Source organism: Pelecanus crispus, chromosome 4 (assembly GCF_030463565.1).
Source record: "Pelecanus crispus isolate bPelCri1 chromosome 4, bPelCri1.pri, whole genome shotgun sequence".
In the NCBI taxonomy this organism is placed as follows: domain Eukaryota; kingdom Metazoa; phylum Chordata; class Aves; order Pelecaniformes; family Pelecanidae; genus Pelecanus; species Pelecanus crispus.
The window spans coordinates 6,108,756-6,128,958 of record NC_134646.1 but is presented as its reverse complement, the minus strand read 5'-3'; the positions used below and the strand labels follow the sequence as shown (position 1 = coordinate 6,128,958).

The window sequence follows — 20,203 nt, the reverse complement described above, 5'->3', positions numbered from 1 at the left end:
TCTATTTGTTTCTCGTCTTTTAAAAAAAATGGCATCTTGAGACTATTCTATGCATGCAAATAATTCACCAGAGAGCTTCAATTTAAGCTCTGTGTTCCAATATGCAAACTATTTAATAGGCAAGAGATTTGCATTTAACTGCAAATATTAACTGTCTTGAACAGACCTGAAAATCAGAGCTGATGAGCACCTGATCAAAAATGGTATGTGCTGCTTATGCTTATAAGCTTTTCTGTTAGAAAAAAATTATTAGAAATACTGTAGAGTTGAGCATATGCTGACTTCACGTTGATTCTTGTTTTCCAAAAATTACTGATTTTCTGAGTGCATCCATTAATAACAGGAAGTGACTGACTAAAACTAAGATGGCTTAGCAAATTGTTAATAATATTGAAAAGTGGCAATTGTTTTATAACTGCCATAGTCCCGTGAGGTTGTCCATGCTGGAAAAAGATACCAGTGCATCTGTTATTCTGATTCTGAATGCTGTAAAGCTTCTTATTTTCCATTTTTTGCCTTGGGAAAATTCTGCTTGTCTACAGCCTGCTTAAAATTATTGTTTACAACATACAAAATTATTTTTCCTGCAATTACTCTGTCTTTCCTTAGGTTTGTTTATCTATAGGGAAATAATAAGTCATGAACCTCTGCACTATTTGGACAAAATTATCCTCAGGTTTTGATTTATTTTAAAGATGAAAATAGAACTAGGTATTATTAGTAGCTAGGGGTTTATCAACACCACCTTTTCTGTATTTGTGTCACTTGTATTGTAACCTTCCAGCTGTATTTGGACTGTACTGCAGCACAATATGTTCTCCTAGTTCTCCGTTAACGTCTGTTGATTAACCATTACCTTTCTTTCTCCAGAAAAAAGCCCCATCTGAGGTGTGCATGCACACAAACACTCCTGGGATCATTTTGTTTTGAACACAAAATAGTTGACTCCTTTTTTTTAGGATTGAAGATGTGTGAACAACCACCAAACATTTTACAGCATATTGACTGCTGTTTCTGACTCAGCAGCAACACAAGACTTTTTTTTAAAATCCGGTAATATAGCCAGTGAACAATGTAAAAGCACTAATGTTCAATTTGAGGAAAACCGGATGCTAGCCTGGAAACATCCGCCTGCCTTTCTGGACTTAAAATTACTCATTACACCAAATATTCATTCCGTCAGACTCACATTCAGTAATTGAGCAGTCTGCCACACTGTAGTCATTTTAAATGCTCTTAAATGTTGATGAATGCACCAGAAAATCTAGGGCATTTTAAGAAACCCGAAGTACGTTCTCTGGAGGGTAAAACATCATACAAAACCAATGACTGTTCGCCTATGCGGTGAGATTTTTAATCTGTTGCAAATTACTGAACTCAAGGGAGTTACGTTAAACTGTGAATCTGGCTTACGCTTTCTTTCTTCTTGACGTATTTAAGAACTTACAAAAGAAGAATGAAAATGTAAGCATGAAAAGGAATAATACCGAGTCCTTTATAACCTTGTAAACCCTTTGTAGAACAAAGCTATTAAAATGCTTTTGTCAAGCTTTATCAGTTCCCCAAGTTTTACATGCATCAATCATTTTTCTTGTATTGGGGGCAAAATCCTGCTTGCTTTACGAACGCAAAAACTGCTTTGTTATTCATTTCACAGAAATAGTGAAAATTTGATCTGGCTTTTCACAGATAGATTGTACATGCTGTCCTCATTTCCTTAAGAGCTATTCACCAAAATAGCCTGAATAGTGTAAAGACTGGGTCCACAATTTATTTTCGATATTTATTTCTTCTTTAAATAGTACGTTTCAATTAAGAATAAACAATAAGAGAATATGGCAATGCAGCCCTTGTGAACAAACCTACAGGAACTAAAAAGAGGTTTAGATGCACGTAAGGTAGACAAGTAATTATAGTAAGTAGATGTTAGCTGCAGGTTTTTATGGTGGGGATGAAAATGTTCAAATAAAAACTGCTCTGACCATATTAGTTTACCTTGGTAGCTTGTGCTTCACTGCATTTCCTTTCTCTGCTTAGTCAGTATGAAAATTAAATTCTACTGAATTTGACAAGTTGCCATTTGACCTGATGTTGATTTAAGCTTCTAGAACCTCATGTCAGCATGAGGTCACTGAAAGGCGAAGTCAGTGAATCTAAAAATGGTGCAGAAAAAAGAGATTAGGCTTTACTTGGGTTCAGATTATTTAAACAAACAGACAAGAATTTAGGGAAAACAAAATTGTGTTTCTCATCTGATTGGTTAAATCACTTTATTAAATGATACAATTTACATCTCTGGCATGCACTCTCAAATAAAGTGTCCTTTGCAGTGAACAAAAAGTCTTTGGAAGTGAAAAGCCTTTTATAAAGATAATACAGTCTTTTGCTACTAGGCAGAAATGCGATGTGAATAGATATTTGGTTGTGTTAAAGCAAATCAAAATGAAAACAATTACGAACAAGAGTTGTGAACATCATCGTCTAGCATAACTAAAGAAACTAAATTTTCAATTATATTGTGTATTCAAATACTCTGCATGTTAACAGAGACACCTCTGAGAGTGAACACAAAACCGATGTATTTAAAATACCAAGAAAATTTTTTCCTCACATTTACTGAGCAGATCTGTGCATTCAAAAACAAATGTAAGAAATACTTGCATTAATATATTCAGAACTCACGCACAACAGTCACAGCTATTTGATAGAAAGCTGCTTTGCTAGTGGAGGAATGGGGTGAAGAACAGAAAGTGAAAAATGCCATGTGGTTCTTCAGAAAGCTCTGTATGCATTAATATTTCATTTAGTAGTCCGGGCCTGCTGCTTCCATTGAAATCAGTATGTTGTCTCAGTATGGTTTTAGCCTGATTTCCTTTGTAAACAAGGCTATGTGATCTGTCTGCATGCCTGTGTGTATGCCTATCCTCCCATTAATAACTTTGAAAATGTGTATTTGTTTCATTTCTATGTGGCAGTGGAATAGATCTCAAAGACAATCCATTGCCCACAGACCTTGTAAAAATAGATGGCTGGGTAGAGGACGGATACACTTACCAATGTTGCTATTGAGGGAAATGCTGCCGTGTGAACTCATTCCTTATTAGATATGAGAGAATGCATATTGGAAAGAGAGCTAGTAAATCCTATTAAACACCCAAGTTAATCTATGGTAAGATACGAAGCCACATGAAACTCAATGTTGGTAATTCTCATGTTCACAGAAGTACTTAAGGATTAATTCCTTCTTGTGAATAGAAGAAAATTATATGGCTATGCTTTGTTCTTCTTGGGACATTGACAGAAAGTCAGTGATTCTGTGTGTGAAACTCTGATTCTGCCATTCTTCCATGTTTGTTGCATATTTGGCGGGGCGGGGGATGTTAGAGCTTGATCCTAGAGTATGTTTTCTGTATTGCTATGTGATCACAGCATTAAATTATTTTTAATATCACTTTGTATCATAACTTTTTTTGTAATATCAAAATTTAAAAATACTTTTGGCAATTTTTAATTGCATGTACCTTAAAATTAAGCACGCATTTCCTTATGCTACATGTATGACCTTAGAATGCACGACGTTAGTTTCAATGAGAATTCAAAAGTTAGGTATCTGGTTCTGAGAATTAAAATAATTTTATAGGGTAAAAATATAGCTTACTGCAAACTCATTAATCTGGTTTCCAGTTTAACAACGTGAAAGTTCAAAACAGAAACCTGAGCTTGACTTGGATACGGGGAATCATTTTACTATGGTGATATGGACCACAGTTCAGCAAAAATATGTAAGCATTGTATAATTTTCAGAATGTAGGTCTTCTGTGAAATACACGTGCTCTAGTATTTATTGAATAGTTAAGGACTTGATGACTTTGAATTATAAACTTCACTGAATTTCACATTGAATTATAATCTCACTGGAATTAAGTGAAAACTTGACACGTACTTCCAGGGAGATAGGCCTTGATCCTAAGACAAGCCCTTAAGGCTAATGGGACTACCACAGTCCCATTGGTTTCAGTGGGAGTATTCCCAGTTGGGATAAAAGAGGACATTATGGGAATCTGCAGAGAAAAATCTATTTTTGCCTGTGTGGCAGGATTACTGATTATGTGCGTGCATGGCTCTGAGGTGCAAAGCATATCATGGCAGCCTTGTTCTTGTAATTTTTCTAAATCATCTTTTCTTTACAAAGTCATAATTTGTGAAATAAATTTGTAAGGTGATACAGCAATATGATTCTAGTTTAAAGTTTACAACTCCCATGTCTTCATTTCCTACTTGATCAAAAGGATCAGTTGATTTCAGGGAGACTTTTGTTTGACTAGAGAATTACTGCTGACTTAAACTCATTAAGGGTATATTTTTTCATGTAATTATTTGCTCTTATGGGAAATTCCAGCTCAACTGAGCCTAAGTTTAATTTTCCTCCTTCCTTTATACCAATTATATTTTATAATTGCTATAATGGAAAATTCTTTGCAGAAGGGAATATTTTGTAACTTATTCTTTCTTACTGTGCATATATTTTAGTCCTTTCTAATCTAACCACTTTGCTCACAGCTGACAACCTTATTGAAACTAAGGATAGTTAACAGTGCTTCTGCAGTAATTTTAGTTGGCTGTGCTTGACAGACCCTTGAAGAATGCCCCACAAAATGAGGAGGATGCAGAGCACTTTGTAAAACTTGGGGTATTCATTTAATGCTTTAACAACATCTAAACTACCCAATAAGCTTGGAATACATATGTTTTTAGCCACATATTTCTATTGTTTAAATAAACTGCAAATGCAAGATATGTATCACCAGCAAAAATTATTTACCACCTCTTCAGATCCATCAAGATAGTTTAATTGTAACCAACCGTCCAAATATTTGCTACTCGTACTAGACTCATACCACGTAACACATGTCATAAACCCTCTTTCACATGCCAATTTCTATGTAGAACAGATACTGTTCTTGCTAAACAACTTCTCTATGTCTTCCAAACTGAGAATACAAATCAAAAGCTTTCTAAACATTGAGCTACCTAGATACAAAGAATAACTGCCCAGCCAGTCAGATTACCAGACACTGTAGCAGGAAATGTTCAGCAAGTAGTGCATTTCACAGAGAAATAAAGGCTGTTCAGCCTCTGACTTGTTCGATAGTTTATTACAAAATTAACTTGCAATCCAGTTTAAATACACTCTAAATACTTTCTTCATCCTTTTTGTTGTACAAGTATCATCGTACTGATCTCTGTTAATAACACCTTTCTTCCTGTTGTGTTTAGATTATTTGAATAATTTCAATATATAAAACTTCATCGAAACTGTCTTGAAATCCATCTGAAATGGATGACTGCATAAGGTTACATATATCTACATGTTGTAGGGATTCAGGTGCCATGACCACAAATGTATTTTAACTGCTGACACAGTAAAAATATTCATTTATTTACTTTCTTAGCTCATTTTAAAAATGCAGTAAAGAAAACACATGGCAAGTAAGCCAGTGCTTCCAAGTGTTCCATGTCCATTGGAACTTCCCCAAGTCTGGTTATATCTAGTACCTGGGAATTCAGATGTCGAACATACCCAGAAAACCTACAAGATCCTGTAAATACTTCTTACCTTTAAATGCCCTTATTTTACTTCTTTTTTTTCACATTAACTTAACTGCAAGCACTTGTACTGTCTCCATCTACATCCTTTCGAGATTTTTGTATCAGGCACATTGGTTGCCCCACTTTCATCCCGCCCCTCACCCCAAGAAACGTGTATTTTTGCCTTTTGATGAACAGGACAATCTTAGGTTAGGTGTAAAACTGAGTCTATTCTAGAGGCTGCTAGCCCTTCGGTTATGTCAAAACTGTGCTCCATTCAATTTTGCCTCCTCATTTCTTTAGTTCAGAGACCGTCAGGCCAGCAAGAAACTTTCCTTCTCCAACTCAAATCTAAGGCTTGGAAAGCTGGAAGAAGGGAAAATATGCCAGGCCCTTCAGCTGCTCATGTCGGACGCCTCCATCCCCTTGGCTGTGGATTGTAGTTTGAATCAGCTGTTGACAAGCAATAGTCAGACCTGGAATCCATGGACGTGATATCAGGATCTGTTCTGGACCATTGACTGTGGTAAGCATACTGCAGCTGAGAGCCAGCCTGCGTGGTGGCACTTGGGGCAGACAGGGCGCTTTTGGGGGGTGGCAGAATACCCGATTGCTTCCCTCCTAATACGGCTACACTACCGCTTGGGACTGGAGGCTCGTAAGAAACTTTTTGTTTCCATTCATCTGGGGGCTCAGGAAGTGTTTTCCTGCGAGCAGCTGATACTACGTTAGCAGCAATGGATTCCTGCATGTTTTGGGGCCCAAAAGCTTCATCCACTAGGCCAAGGGGGGATCTTGCCGCTGCTTCCCAGGGAGTCAGTCTCTTGCCAGGCCTGTCGGCTGCTGTGTCTGGCTTGCTGAAGTAATCAGGGGCAGGCTGAAATACAAGAGGAGAAGTAGGAGACATGGCTCGAGAAATGAATGAAGGTCTCCCAGGAAGTGACAATGAGCGTCCACTGCGTCTTTCCTAGGAAAACAAAATACCAAGTATAGTTACAGTTATTAAACAACAAAAAAGGAAGCCCCTTCTCTTCACTTCCAAACTGGAACAACAGACCCTGAAAGCACATGACATCCTGGCAATCCCTTTTTATGTCTATCGTACTTTTTAATGCTTTAATTTAGTGGAAAGAGAGGAGGTATTAAAAAGGAGACAGAAAAAGAAACAGGAACAAAGACAGAGCAAACTGAATTTTTGAGGAAAGTAAACAGACCGAAAACAGGCTTTTACTGAAAAGGTACAATTACGTTAGCAACTGTGCAGCTTTTCCACTACTTAGCTAGCGTGCCTTGTTCTGAAAAGACCATTCTTCATAATGAAAAAGGAAGTCATGTTGTGACAGTTCTGAGTGTGTTTACGAGATTCTTTCTAACATGCAGGCACAGCCTCAGTTATTTGGTAACAGGCTCTGTCTAGGACATCTGTCCGAGAATATATCTTTGGCAATCTCCTTTTAAGGAAGGCACTTCTTACTCTAAAATTATTAGACTTATCCTAGTTTTCACTTTTCAGTGCACAAAAATGAACACAAAAAGTTAGACGTTAATGCAGTCATTCACTTAATACCCTTACATGACGCTGCTTAACCTGGCTTCTTTAAAAGGCAATGCCCTCAAAATTTCAGTACATTCCGACCCATTTATAGGAGCACTCCATTCATATTTGACAAATCCTAATCTTCTTAGTAATGCAGCACTTTGAAACAGAAACTGCGTTCATGAGAAGGTTCTGCTGCGACAGTCATTTGGCAGTGTACGAAACAGGTACGGCCTTTTCCCCAAGCCAGACATGTTCTTTGTGTTACAGAGACAAATTACGTTGTTCTTACCAAGTAGTCTCTATACATGTGGTTCCTAAACTCATTGATTTACATCCATTGATTCATATCCTGAGGTTTAAATGCTTTTAATTCTGAAATCTGGTGTGAAATTCCAGGCTCTTTTGCCAGAGTCTTTGCTAGAATTTCATTCAAACAGCATTGGCCTGTGTTACTTTTCCTGATTAGCTTCAAAACTTAAAATACTGTGAGCATGATCTAGATACCAGCCAATAGGTATCTGATCATACAAGGTGTAGCTTCTCTAGCAAAGATTCACATACAAATGTCATGCTTTATAGGCTTTTCTGTCACAGGATCTTGACACATTTAAGAAACTTAGAAGAACTCTGCTTCACACAGGCTTTTAAGATATGTTTTAATATCAGTCTGGTGTATGAGAGGTGGAAACTGAGAAAGAGACCACTGATTTCATTGTTTTCAGTCAGTTTGGTGGTGCTTGGTCTGAATCTCTTAAAAAGTGTGGCATGACACACAGAGGTTATGTAATGAGAGTTTTGACAAGTTTCACAACTAATGCTTTATAACAAGACTATCCTTTCACCTCTTAGCTATGACCAGCTGTTCCCAGTTTGCAGTTCCAGAGAGGAAACTCCCCAACTTTATTAATCCTACCCCCAACATACTTAGGCAAATTTTCATGAGGTTCTATGCCTATTCAGAAAAAAATACTTAATTTTGGGCAACTTAGCTCTGTTAATTTTTGACAATCCTCACTTAAACCTTGAGTAGATCAAACATTAAAATGTGGCTGATCAGATCATCACATATAGACAGATCCCAACTGAGTACTCTAAGATGGTAGCATATAAAAACCAAGAATTATCCATTTGGAAGGTAAGTGAATAAAAGAAGATACAGAACTTCTTTTCCCATAGATGAAGTTATATACTGTCAAGAATGATTAAAGTTTCTCCATATCTTCACCTAATGGGAGCCTAGTGACTGCTAAGATTGTTATGGTAGTGTCTGTTGTAATAAAAGTGATCCAACAGCACCCTGCGCAGCAGATTTTTGTACATTGCATAGTGACATACTTTTGCAATAATTTATTGAGTTTCAAAATAGAATATTTCTATCTACCCCAGCTTTATTCTGAAATTGAATAATCTTTGCCTTCAGAATATACATTATCACACATTTTTTCACACTCTGTGGTAAACAGGTTTGAAGCACCTGTAGAAAAGCATGATTTTGCTAAAATATAAGTGTACCTCAAATTCAGGAACTGGGAGATGATCAATATTGCCTTGTTTTCAATTGCTGTTAATTTTCATTATTGATAGTGGTGTTCCTAGACTGAAAATCTAGGTCTGAACATTTCTAAATTCAAAGCAGATCTGTATTTTATATTCCTGTATTGATTTCTATCACTACTTTGGTGTTCAGCCCCTTCAAACTAACAAACACAAACATTGGAATTAAGGCAACATTTAGTCACTAGAATTCATCATTCATTTACTGGACAGCAGCAGCCAGAGTAGTGATACTTTCTGTTATTTTCTCTTCATATTTAATTCTTGGAGATACATCTTTTGACAAGCATGTGCTAAAAAGAATGCGCAAACCCCAGATCGTAGGTGAGACAGTGGGAAATACGAAGTGCAAATAGAGAATAATTATTCTACCCTCCGTCTTTCTTAAGCTACAAGGAGATCATAAAAATGGTAGAGATTTTCCATTCTTCTTCCCAGAAATGGAGGGAGAAGGGAAAGAAGAGTGATATGCTACCAGAATTATTACATTATCACATATTGTGTTACTGTAATCTTGTTGTAAAACATTCATTATAATACTGTACTAGCACTCAAATACTATGCTGCAAAACAAATGAGAACCCTATACAGTGATTAATTTGTCCTTTTCCACTGCCTCGTGTGAACTTTTTCAGAGGGAAAGATCTTTTCTACAATAGTTATTGAAGGGAAAGTGGTTCTTGGGTGTCAAGAAGAGGAAAGACAGTTCAGAGCTGTCCGTTGCAATCATAGAATCCTAACAGCAGCTGCTGACTGCTCGGGTGTCTACGCAAACGGATTAAACTTTAGGTCTAGGTTAACACTGATTTAAAAATGCAGACTATTTATAAACTGGTCAATGAAGCAAACATTTATTGTACCACAGGCATCTTTGATATTTATAAGCTGTGTATTAATATAAACTAAAATGAATGTAATATTACTTCCAAAAGAAACTATTTCAGTAAATGAATGTAAACACAGTACTTATAAAAGGTGTGTGCACATATAGATCTGTTTAATGTAAGTTGAAGGAGTGTGAATGTCTGCCTCTGATTCAATAATATCTAAATCGATAGTCCAGAAAAATCAGTTATTTGGAACTTACTGCTATTTCTAATTTCTTGATAGCTATGAAAAGCTGAAAGACAAAAAGAGCAATACTAAGTTTCATAAAATAGTGCAAATTTTAAAGGCAAGAGTCAGAAAGATATTTTTCATTTTACAAACCAAATGGGAATGCAAAATACTACTTAGTGATGTGATTTCACAATAACTGTTTTTCTGTCTTAGGTGGCACATCTCCCTAATAAGTAAAAACTGTTCATTTGTTTACATGCTGAAACTGCCTTTTCACCAGTTAAGGAGACATATATTAAATTTTCAAAAAAAGTCAAGTTCTATTTTCAGAAGTAGGTTGGACTCTTTAATAGTCCATGTCTCAGTGAAACGCTCTGCAACGTAGACTCCCACCTGATTAAGTCACTTCAAACCTTAGACCTAGGTGTCTAAGTCATTAAGGCAGTTTTGGTTTTGTCTGTTCATTATAGTCCTGGTCCTTAATCCCATATCAAAGCATGTTCAAATCTGAGTTAACATTGGCGCCTGGCTAATGTTTACACAAAAAGGGGACAAAGGAGGAGGAAGTAGATAAAACAATTGTACTGTCTCAAAAAATGACTCTGCCTTTATAAAAAGCCCAGAGTGATGCATTTCTCATTTTACTTTCTATGGCCTTGTAATGGCTACTGCAGTTAGACACCAAACCACTGAGAAAGTGGCAGGACAAAATAAGTAATACTTGATTTTTATGCCTTTTAATTCTTTCCTTCTTCCCATTTTTTTAAACATAAAACAAGCACTTCAGATCTTTAAACTGAACTGTGTATAGAAGACATATTGTTAATCTTATTATAGTTTTTTTCATCCCAAACCATATACAATTTAAACTTTATGTAATGAAAAAATAATTTCTCTCTGAAATGCTGCCAGCTCTTGAGCAAATGCTACAGCTATTTTACAATACAAATACCAAAAATTTTGAAATAAAATGGAAAAATCATATTTATTTGCAACTCTGGAAATAATTTATAGCAGGCTAAAATTGGAATGCAGCATTTTGGTTAACGGGGATCGTAATGGCTGGAGAGGCAGGGAATCTTACCTGTCTAACAATTAAAGCCTTGTCAGCGGCTGCACTGAGACTAGTAATAGATTAGAATCACAGAGTTCATGTCTGATCCTAACTTCCTCAAAGCTGTCTTGTCAGGGCTTGCTTTCAAAAATTTGTAGGGAGTTTTACAAGTGGAACCTAATTTGTTCTAAGTTTAGATTGGTTATAACTGTGATATTATTTCAGGTGAGAATACTCTTGTTTTCATCGTTACTATACAAACTAATGAAACAGTTACTGTCAACCATCTTACATAAGCTTTGTGACAAATTCTGCTTTTGACAATAAAGTCTTTTTTAGTTGTCAAGTAATGGTAGAAGAGAAAAGTGAGATATTAGAATTAGGCTTTCACTACTGCAAAATGCCTGCGTGGAAAAGAAACATAAGAGTGCTGCTAACCTTGTCATAAATTAGTTATTCAGTTAGCTCAGTTTGCACTTGTGTAAATGAAAGAAAATCAGTGCTTTCCATATCATTTAATCTTTATCCGTATACGATTATCAAAATACAATACAGTTACACCTATAAAAAGCAAATGGCTGAAACTTTTTTAGCCATAGGCCTCTTAGCTTTCCTTGGAATAGACAGTTTATGTCTTGTAAGGAAGAATATTTGCTGCCACCTTCTGGACTTTTCTGTTACGCAGATTAGAGGAAGGTCTTGGAAGGTGAAGCCTTGTGAGTGAACATTTGAAAAACAAGTGAAAAGTTGGTCCTAGTTTCTGACCTTGCTATTTTGTATGAAAGGGTTTTAAGTTGATAGAAAGTAAAGAGTAATGATATTTTTTTCTAAAATCAAAGAAAATAAATATTAATTGTATGGTAATACTTGAAGGTGGTGGTACTATTGTTGCTGAACATGTCCAAACTAAAAGATAAATTATCCAGTTCCTTATAATTTTCTTATCAAATCTTTCAAACTGAAATTTTCAGTGTTAGTTTGGTTTTCTCGTATTTACTTCATCCCAAATGATCCAACCATGTCAGATGCATTTCAACCACATGAACCTATATAGTTCAACCATTTCAAAGAGTGAGAGTAGGGAAAAATAACATGTCAATGACAAAAAATTCTAGCCTCCTTTTCCTTGAAAAGTGGTACCACTACATGCTTTAGAACTGGTTTGAGACTAATACCTGTATCTGAAGTGTTTCATATTTCCATGCAAACTTGCCTATGGATATTCAAGCTGAGCGCCTTATATAGGCTCAATGGGAGCACCTTGCTTTTTACAGCTAGTTCCTGAGAACTCTGTTAGCAGTGATAATATTCTGTTAGGCAGGAGGATTTTATTCATTGTTTAGGATTTTATTCATTGTTTATTCATTGCTAATCTACAGGTCTAAGCTGCTGTAGGCTGTGGTGTCTTTGGACACCCCACAGGAGAACAAGGAGACTGTCCTTGTGCTTTCCCTGCCTGTCTAAACTGCAGGCTACGTGCACCGCACACCCCCCGCCCCCCCCCCCAGGCTGGAGGAGTCACTGGGGTGTTCCACAGCTCCTGCGCTGGCTGCACAGTTGGGTTTTCATTCACAAAAAGGTAGTGCATGCAGGCGTGTGGTGCATACCTGTGTCTCTCCCCACCATCGGGTCCAGACCTGAGGCTGCACACTCACTGACCAGGACTTAGATGCGTTGCAGAGCACAGCTGCCCCTTGACAGAGCCCAGCATCTCCTGTCTGGGCCCAAGCAGCCTCGAAGGGGAGAACGTCTGATTTGAATGCAGGGGGGCAAGAAGCAGACTTTCGACAGGGTAGAAGAAACAGGCAATGGAAGGACAGAGGAGATACTGGACAAAGCAAAACCAGGAGCTGGTAATACTTGATACAGAAGGAAAATCTGTATTCAGCACTGGGTTGGAGAATGATGAGACTAGAACCTGATGGCCAAGGATCCTAAGCTTGGATGAGAAGCTTAAGGAATGGAAAATTGACCTGTGTAGCTCGCAATGAGGCTACGATGAGGAGACCAGGAAAAGAAAAAGATGAAGAAATGGGGCAAAGAAGGTACATTTAGGAAAAAGAACCTGTGCCCACTACTGTATGTTTTCCTCCAGAGTTCCAGGGAAATTTCTTCCCCAAAGGGGTGGAGTTTGTCCTTCCACAGTCTCTCTGCTGTCAGAAGACTGTGAAGCCCCGTTGGAATTCTGTGCCATCCTCCCAGTGCTGATTCACAGGCAGGACGTCAACATGCATTTGCTGCCCATTACTGTAGCGGCATGGTGGCAGTCATCTGTGGTGGTCCAAGCCGTGCTGGAGGACCCTGTTGGTTACAGTATGCTACATGATGGTATTCTGGGGTTTGGTTTGTTGTTCTTAGAAAACCCTTGGGTCTTAAATGCACAAAGCTACCTTGAAGCAATGCTAGTGAAGTTGGAAGGTCAAGTATTCAAAAGCTATGAAATGCAAGCATCATTGCCTAGTACATATGCATTTTGATTAAATTTCAGGACTTCTGCCCCATCCGGTGCCATTTCAGGGCTTCGTTTAGGAAATACTAGGATTATATAGCAAAGGACTATATTGTGCAAAAGGTGCTTTCACTGAGTATGCCCTTTCTGGGCTTCCGCCTGGAGGCCTGTGATCTGTTAACACCCACAGACTGATGTTAAGGATCACATACCTTGATATAGTAACTAGTTCGTATGCTGCTGGACTCTGAAGATGCTAAGTGTCTTGAAGTGGACACCCAAGGCTACTGAGTGTCCTAGTATCAGTGCTGTACGCTTCATGCATTATTTACTCATTTGTAGAATGCAATACTGTAAAAATGAACTATGGCTTCTGAATGACTTGGATACTAACAAAAAAAATCTATGAAGAAATAATTCTGCATGAAGAGCACACTTTGAAGAGTGTACATTAAGTAAGGAATGGTGCTAAGCACGGAACAATGTCAAAAAAAAACAGTAAAAAGCTAATCATCAGATGAGCAGTACCATTCCATGCCCTGAATTGAGTCTGAAGTCCTGCAGAAAAAAACAGCAGATGATGATGTGAATACAGATGTTTTGGCCACAAAAACACCCAAGGGGGTTGGATTAAGCTGATACAGGCAACATTAATTCCAAGTGCCTCATTTTGCAATCCAAACAGTGGTGTTTAACATTGTTTTTTCATAATTATGTATACATAGTGTCAGCTGCTTACTTCAGTACTGTTCCTGTAGCAGTACCAAGTCTGTCAAGTTTCTCTACCAAAATGCCTCTCTGAAAGTAATCTTAGGATGAGAAAAGTTTATCGTTTTGTACATCTGAAATGCTCACAGCTGTGCAGCAGAGTACAGTGCAGGTGCAGATTTACATCACCATAAAAAGTTATGTTGCTGCCTCTCATTTTGTGTAATCTTTTGAATTTTTAATGGAATGCCATCATGAAATTATTTTTCTCATCTGTCACACCTCTGCACTTTCTGAAATCAGCCAAACAAGCAGGAAGGAAGTGTGTGGAAACATTTTCTGAAGAAACAGCTCAGTTTTTGGTTCATAGAAGATATTCAGGTAGCATGGCCAGGACTGGCAGAAATACCTGTGCATATCTAAAACTGTTTACTTAACCAAAGAAAACGAAACTGCAGGCAGATCTTGAGGTTTTCTTGTCACCTGCTTAGGTTCCACTTTTAAGTTATAGGCCTGATGTGGGAAAATTACCAAGACTCTAGGAAGAAAACTAAATGTACCCAGATGCCCATGTTTTGCTTTTCCTCACAGTATAAAGCCATGTACCAACAACAACCTGCACAGTGAGAAGTAGCGTTCTCACAGATCAAAATAAAAATCACTAGCAGTTATTGACCTTTTTTGGGAAAAAAACTAGGTTGTTACTATATGGAAAGTTGCTTCTAATATAAATGTAGTGAATTCTTTGCTTTGCAGTCAGTTAAAGCTCATGCTGAAATCAATGAGTGTTGTGCTCCATGTCACCCTTTGTAATCCAACATGTGTTACAGCGGTTGGGAGTGTATTTTATTTCTGTAATGTTCCTCCTGTTCTTCTGTTTGTTGTGCATTTCTTATATCAGTTAAAATCTATTGTTTCAGATATGGATGGAAACATCAAGAGAAACACTCCATCTGTTCAACAGTTTAGTCTTTATGCCTATTTAGAAAAGACCTGGTTACTTTCATAGCAGCTTATCTTTCAGTTGCCTGGAATTATGAGGGGACTCTCTGTTCTAAGATGTCTATCTTAAAGGCATACAAAAGAATCAAGGATTCTTGTTTGAAAACACTATTGTTATATTGATTACCCCATACAGGAAGCCTTCATCCAGGTAGTCAATCTGTAAGCATGGTTCAGGAAGTTATTTTTCTCATAGCTGTTTCCTCAGCCTAAGGGAATGTGCAGGTATTATAACATACTACCACATAAGTTTGTGCAGGTTTCACATGCACTGAGATTAAAAACAGTTTGTCAAGATCATTACAAACTGGAATAGATTTTTTCCTTTGAAAACTGCGGAGGATAACAGGAGACGATTATAGCATGCTATATAAAGTCTTTGCCTGCCTTAGTCAGGGAAGCAAATGTTAAAATCGTGGAAATACCATCATATGGTTAGTCGTAGCTTGCAAAGGAAGAGTTCAAGTCCACTTCTGTAGAGATCCTTCCAACACAGTATTTCACTGAGCTTCAGGATTTTTCCTGCTTTGTAAACCATTTGATAAAAAACCTAAAGTGCTTTCTATAGTAAGCAACCGGCCTGAAAAGCACTTGTCAAACATAGCTCTTGATTCCAGCTCCTCCCTTACGTAATCACAGGCAAAGGTAATGTTTACTATTAAGTAGGAACAGCCATTGCCATGGGTGCTATGAAGTTCTGACGGTGCCACCAAGGTTGCTATGAAATTATCACTCACATATTTTCCCAAGAAATCTATCAGCAGTGAGTAATTCAAAGCTTCTGAATCCACAGGTTTTTGAAGATCTTGTCAAGTTTCTTCTTGGCATAACATTTCTATTTCAAGCTGAGTAGACTCATTATAAAATAACATTATGCCAAGGTGTGTAATGAAGATTTGCACTTGCCATGCCGAAGTGCCAAAGCGGTCAGTGGAATCCTGGGTGTTTGACTTCAGGCAAAAGAAGTTGTATCATGTTTTGTTAAAAAGGCAAGACTGGAAGAGTGGATCTTTTTAGAACCAATTGGTTTTTATTCTTAAAGCTAGGAAATCTGGAAAAGGATCCTGGAAAAAGAGAGGAGAAAGGTTTTGCTAATTGTTAGTTAACAAGACTGCTGTCCTGCTGTCATTTCACTGGTGTTTCCCTACCCGTAGTGTACAGAGGATTCCCCGCAGAGATGCTGCAGCAGCAGAGCGTGGTGGTAAGGCTGGTCCTTTGTTGAGGTGTTGGCCTGGATACTTGATAAACAGTGCTCCTCCCAGAGCACATCATCTGGTGTCAAGTGCTCTTTATCATTGCTTATAATCTTTTATCAGGGTTCACCTTTAGCAACTCTCCTGTATAGGACCTATCTAGGATAATATGTTTGTAGATCTGTTGTCACTCAGAGCAATAGTCGATTGATATGGCCTGCTTTTTTTTTAAAGCTCACTTTTTTTCTTTTTGCTGGGTGTTAGCATTTTGGTTCTTTCACAGTATCTTTTTGTAAATAGTAGAGGGGAAAAAAATCATGCCCAGTGATGTGAGCACTGTGTCATCCAAGAATATTCTAGAAAATTTCAACAAAAGGCTGGAAATAGCCATCTCTGTGCAGAATAATTAAACCCTTCTTGCTGATTGTTTTCTTCTCTTGTACCTTCAGTACTTCATGATCCTGTGATAGGTATTTTATCCTGTGCAGTCTCTGCTTTTTTCCTGGAGTTTTCTCCCCACTGCTTGGCCGCCTCTAATCCTGGTAGTTTTTTCTCTCAAAATTGCTGCTTTGCCACCTAGCACTCATTTTCCTGTCTGAACCACACACTGGCCCCTCACTTCCTAATTTCTGGAGCCTGCTGATACCTCAACCTCTTAGTATTTCTTTACTTTAAATACAAATTTGTGTGAATTCGGAACATTTGCTTTAGTGTGAATAATAACAGTACTCTGCCAAAAAGAAAATAAACTCATTGCCACCTGATTGCTGTGGTGACAGCAAAATGGGTCATGGCAGTTTTAGGGCTGATTTTGTGTCTCTACTCTTGAATGTCTCATATAAAATAAAATTAGGTATAAAAAACAAATTTTTAAAAAAAGGTACATAAAATTAGGGTCACTGCAAGAAGACTTCAGGCTTAACTGAAACCTCCTCTTGACGGCTGATCTCAAAATGACATTGGCTTGATCTCACAGTGAATTGTCAGTGCGTCCAGAAGAGAACTGGGCATTCCTTGCTGCAAGTCTTGATATGAATGTATTATAAAGAAGTCCCATGCCATCAGCCAGGTGCTTTTGGAACCAAGCAGCTTATTGTCACTGGATATTGTCACATGTCTTAGGACAGTGGCAAAATTATTTCTTCCGTAACAGAGAAGAAAGCAAAAGAATGAGGCTTACTTGTAAGAGACGGTAATGTTTACTCTGTAAATGTTCCTACAGAAAAAATTCATTGAAATATCTTTGTTTCATAATATGTTATCTTTTGCTGAGCAGGAACATGGTTCCCCTAGAGAAGGGGGGAGAAGTTAAGCAGTTCTTTGTTCAAGAACTAAATTTTGTCTTTTATTTTTGCAACAAAAGTTTTAACTTTTGGTCTAAAAGCTACTCATCTCCAAACCAAGTTTTCAATTCAGGTTTTATAACGAGGTTTATAACTGAATCAGAAATTGAAAGTATAGAAACCCTTGACTGAGGTAGCTGTTTTCATGAAAAGGCTGTCTAGAATGTGAGATCCAAACTGGTGCAGTATAATACCTCCAGTATGTTCTGTAATTAAATGTGCTAAAAACAACATAAAACACTTAAATTCCTCTTTTAACGTGAACACACTGGAAGTATTGTTATTAGGGGTGGCCTAAAATTCACTGTTAAATACGCTTACATAGTAAACATAACAATTTCATCTTGGTAGCTTTGTCATATTACATTAAAATAATAATAGCTTTTTAACAAAAAACATTTCCAAAAGCACACTGCCCTTTCAAAGTGAAATTTCAGATGGTTCCTCTGTACACAAACCATTCATTTTGTTGACATCTCAGCTATGTTTGACATCATCATTAGCTTTTAATTTGGACCCATGACAATGGACAGCTCAACTTTCCTCTAAATATCTGCTTCACAGGAGATTACATTTTGGATAAAAATGTTACTTCAATTAGGCTAGTCTTCTGAAATATTAATAAGAATTACAGACTTACCTGATTAGTAACAGGAGTTTTGAAGCCAAGTTGGATCCAAGGACTACGCATGTAGAATGATGTGCATATATGAAATTGAATTCAGAGTTGGACTTTGAATGGGATTTTCAAAAGATCTTAGCTGAGTTAAGAGGACTAGTGTCACTGGGGCTTTTGCTTTTAACTTTTATTGGTGCTTTAAGAAATCCTTCTGTCATTGCTATAGGCCATATGAAATACTTGTATTTGAATAACAGCAAAAAATCCAAATGTGATCAAAATCCAAATTTTCAGCAGAGATTAACTTTCTTTTCTTTTGGACAAAGTAAAGAGAAGACAGGCTAGTAGCTATGTTTTATATTGCTATCACAGAAGCTGACTTTTTGCTTATTGCTGTAAACATGCATATGATTTAGTTGACTTCCTAAGTGAACTTTTGGGTTGTGCTGAAAATGAAAGAAATAGCAAAATGATTTTAAAGATTACAATTATGCATTTCTGTCTTTCAGGTGAATTTAGTTCTAGACGGATGACTCAGGAAACTGAAATGTTCTGTTTCAGTCCGTAGCTCTCCTCTAGCTCCTATTAACTTGACTTCTGTTTTTCTGGAGACCTGATTTCCTTTGGATGAGAATATATCCCAGCTTTACCTCCTGTTACTTCTGCTGATAATTAGAATAATTATTCTTATTATTTCTTACTTGGAAGCGCTATGCCATGTGGGCATATATAAACCTAGAAGTTAGATTTCAGTAATTCACATATTTCACACAGGATACGCAGTAGCTGGTGATGAATTCCAAAAGTTACTGACCTGAGCCTGATATGAATGGGTGGCCGTGCTGTGTAAGCTGCTGTATCTTGTTAGTAGCCAGATGCATCAACATCAACACTTGTGGTGGAAGTACAAAATTGCTAAAAATCTCCTCATTAAGGAAATATTCTTGGGGTGGTAGGGTGAACAAGTACAGAAGTGTGATTATAATTTACAGATGTATTTTACAGGAGGAGACTGTAAGTAAAAACGTGTAAGGCAATATGAGGCTGATTGGATTTCTCTAGCAGCACTACTTATCTTTGATAGGGTATCTTTATTCCAAGTAGATACTAGTACTTCTACCTAAAATAGTATATGTAACTTCAGATAAAACTTTTACTAGAGGGGAAGGAAGGAGGGAGGAAAGGGAAAGGAGAAGAGGAAGGGGAAGGGGAAGGGGAGGGAAGGGAAAGGAGAAGGGGAAGGGGAAGGGGGGGGAAGGGGAGGGAAGGGAAGGGAAGGGAAGGGAAAGGGAAAGGGAAAGGGAAAGGGAAAGGGGTAAGTGGAGAGGGAAGAGAAGGGGAGGTGATTGGAGGAAGGAGATTTCATATTAACAGGATAGCATAGAAAACAGTTTTCCCCTAAAATATACTGTCAGTCTGTACATGTAAGTGAAACAGAAAAATAGAAACCAAACCAAAGGAAAGAAACCCAAACAGGCAGAGAGGAAAGGGACAAGTTTAATGATAGAAGAAAAATACAGATATTGACAGTGGAAAACAGATAGAAGGGAGATCTCCAAAGGATTAAAATATTGCTACTTTCTGTTTCCAGGTAAATGCAGTGTAATTCTTTCTTGAGTTTTCCAAACTATTTTTTTTTCAAAATTTCCCATTATTCTGCTGAATTTTAAGAGGGAGATGGGTCACTTGGTCATTTTCTTCTAATACAGTCAGTATCCCAATCCAAAATTTAAAGGGGACAGTAGGATTTTGGAGGTCTAAAATTCAAAGGATATTGGCTCGATCAGACTTCGATTGCAGTCTGCTTTCTGCATGTACAACCAAATGCATTCTTCTCAAGTTTGACTGCAGTTTGAATTACCATCATGGGATCAACCTAAGGAGATTTTGTTCATACTGGGGAATGTTTTCTCCATCAAGATAGATAGTTCTATTAAAACCCCTATGATATAAAAAATCCATAATCTGGTCTGTAGCTAGCTGGTTGGTAGTTTAAAAAAATATTTCTACAGATTCTGCCACCTTTATTCACAGAGTGATGCTTCAATCTTGAGCTTTGCACTTGGGATGGATTTTGATACCCTTAGTTGTGT

General features: G+C 37.5%; 1 protein-coding gene across 1 annotated transcript in view; it reads right to left on the bottom strand.

Annotated features, from left to right (window-relative positions):
- Nucleotides 1–5,992: 5,992 nt before the first annotated feature.
- Nucleotides 5,993–20,203, bottom strand: part of SYNPO2 (synaptopodin 2) — a 91,098-nt gene continuing 76,887 nt past the window's right edge. The window contains exon 5 of the mRNA XM_075709625.1: nt 5,993–6,556. Coding sequence (XP_075565740.1) covers nt 5,993–6,556 — 564 coding nt within the window. The remainder of the gene's footprint in view (nt 6,557–20,203) is intronic.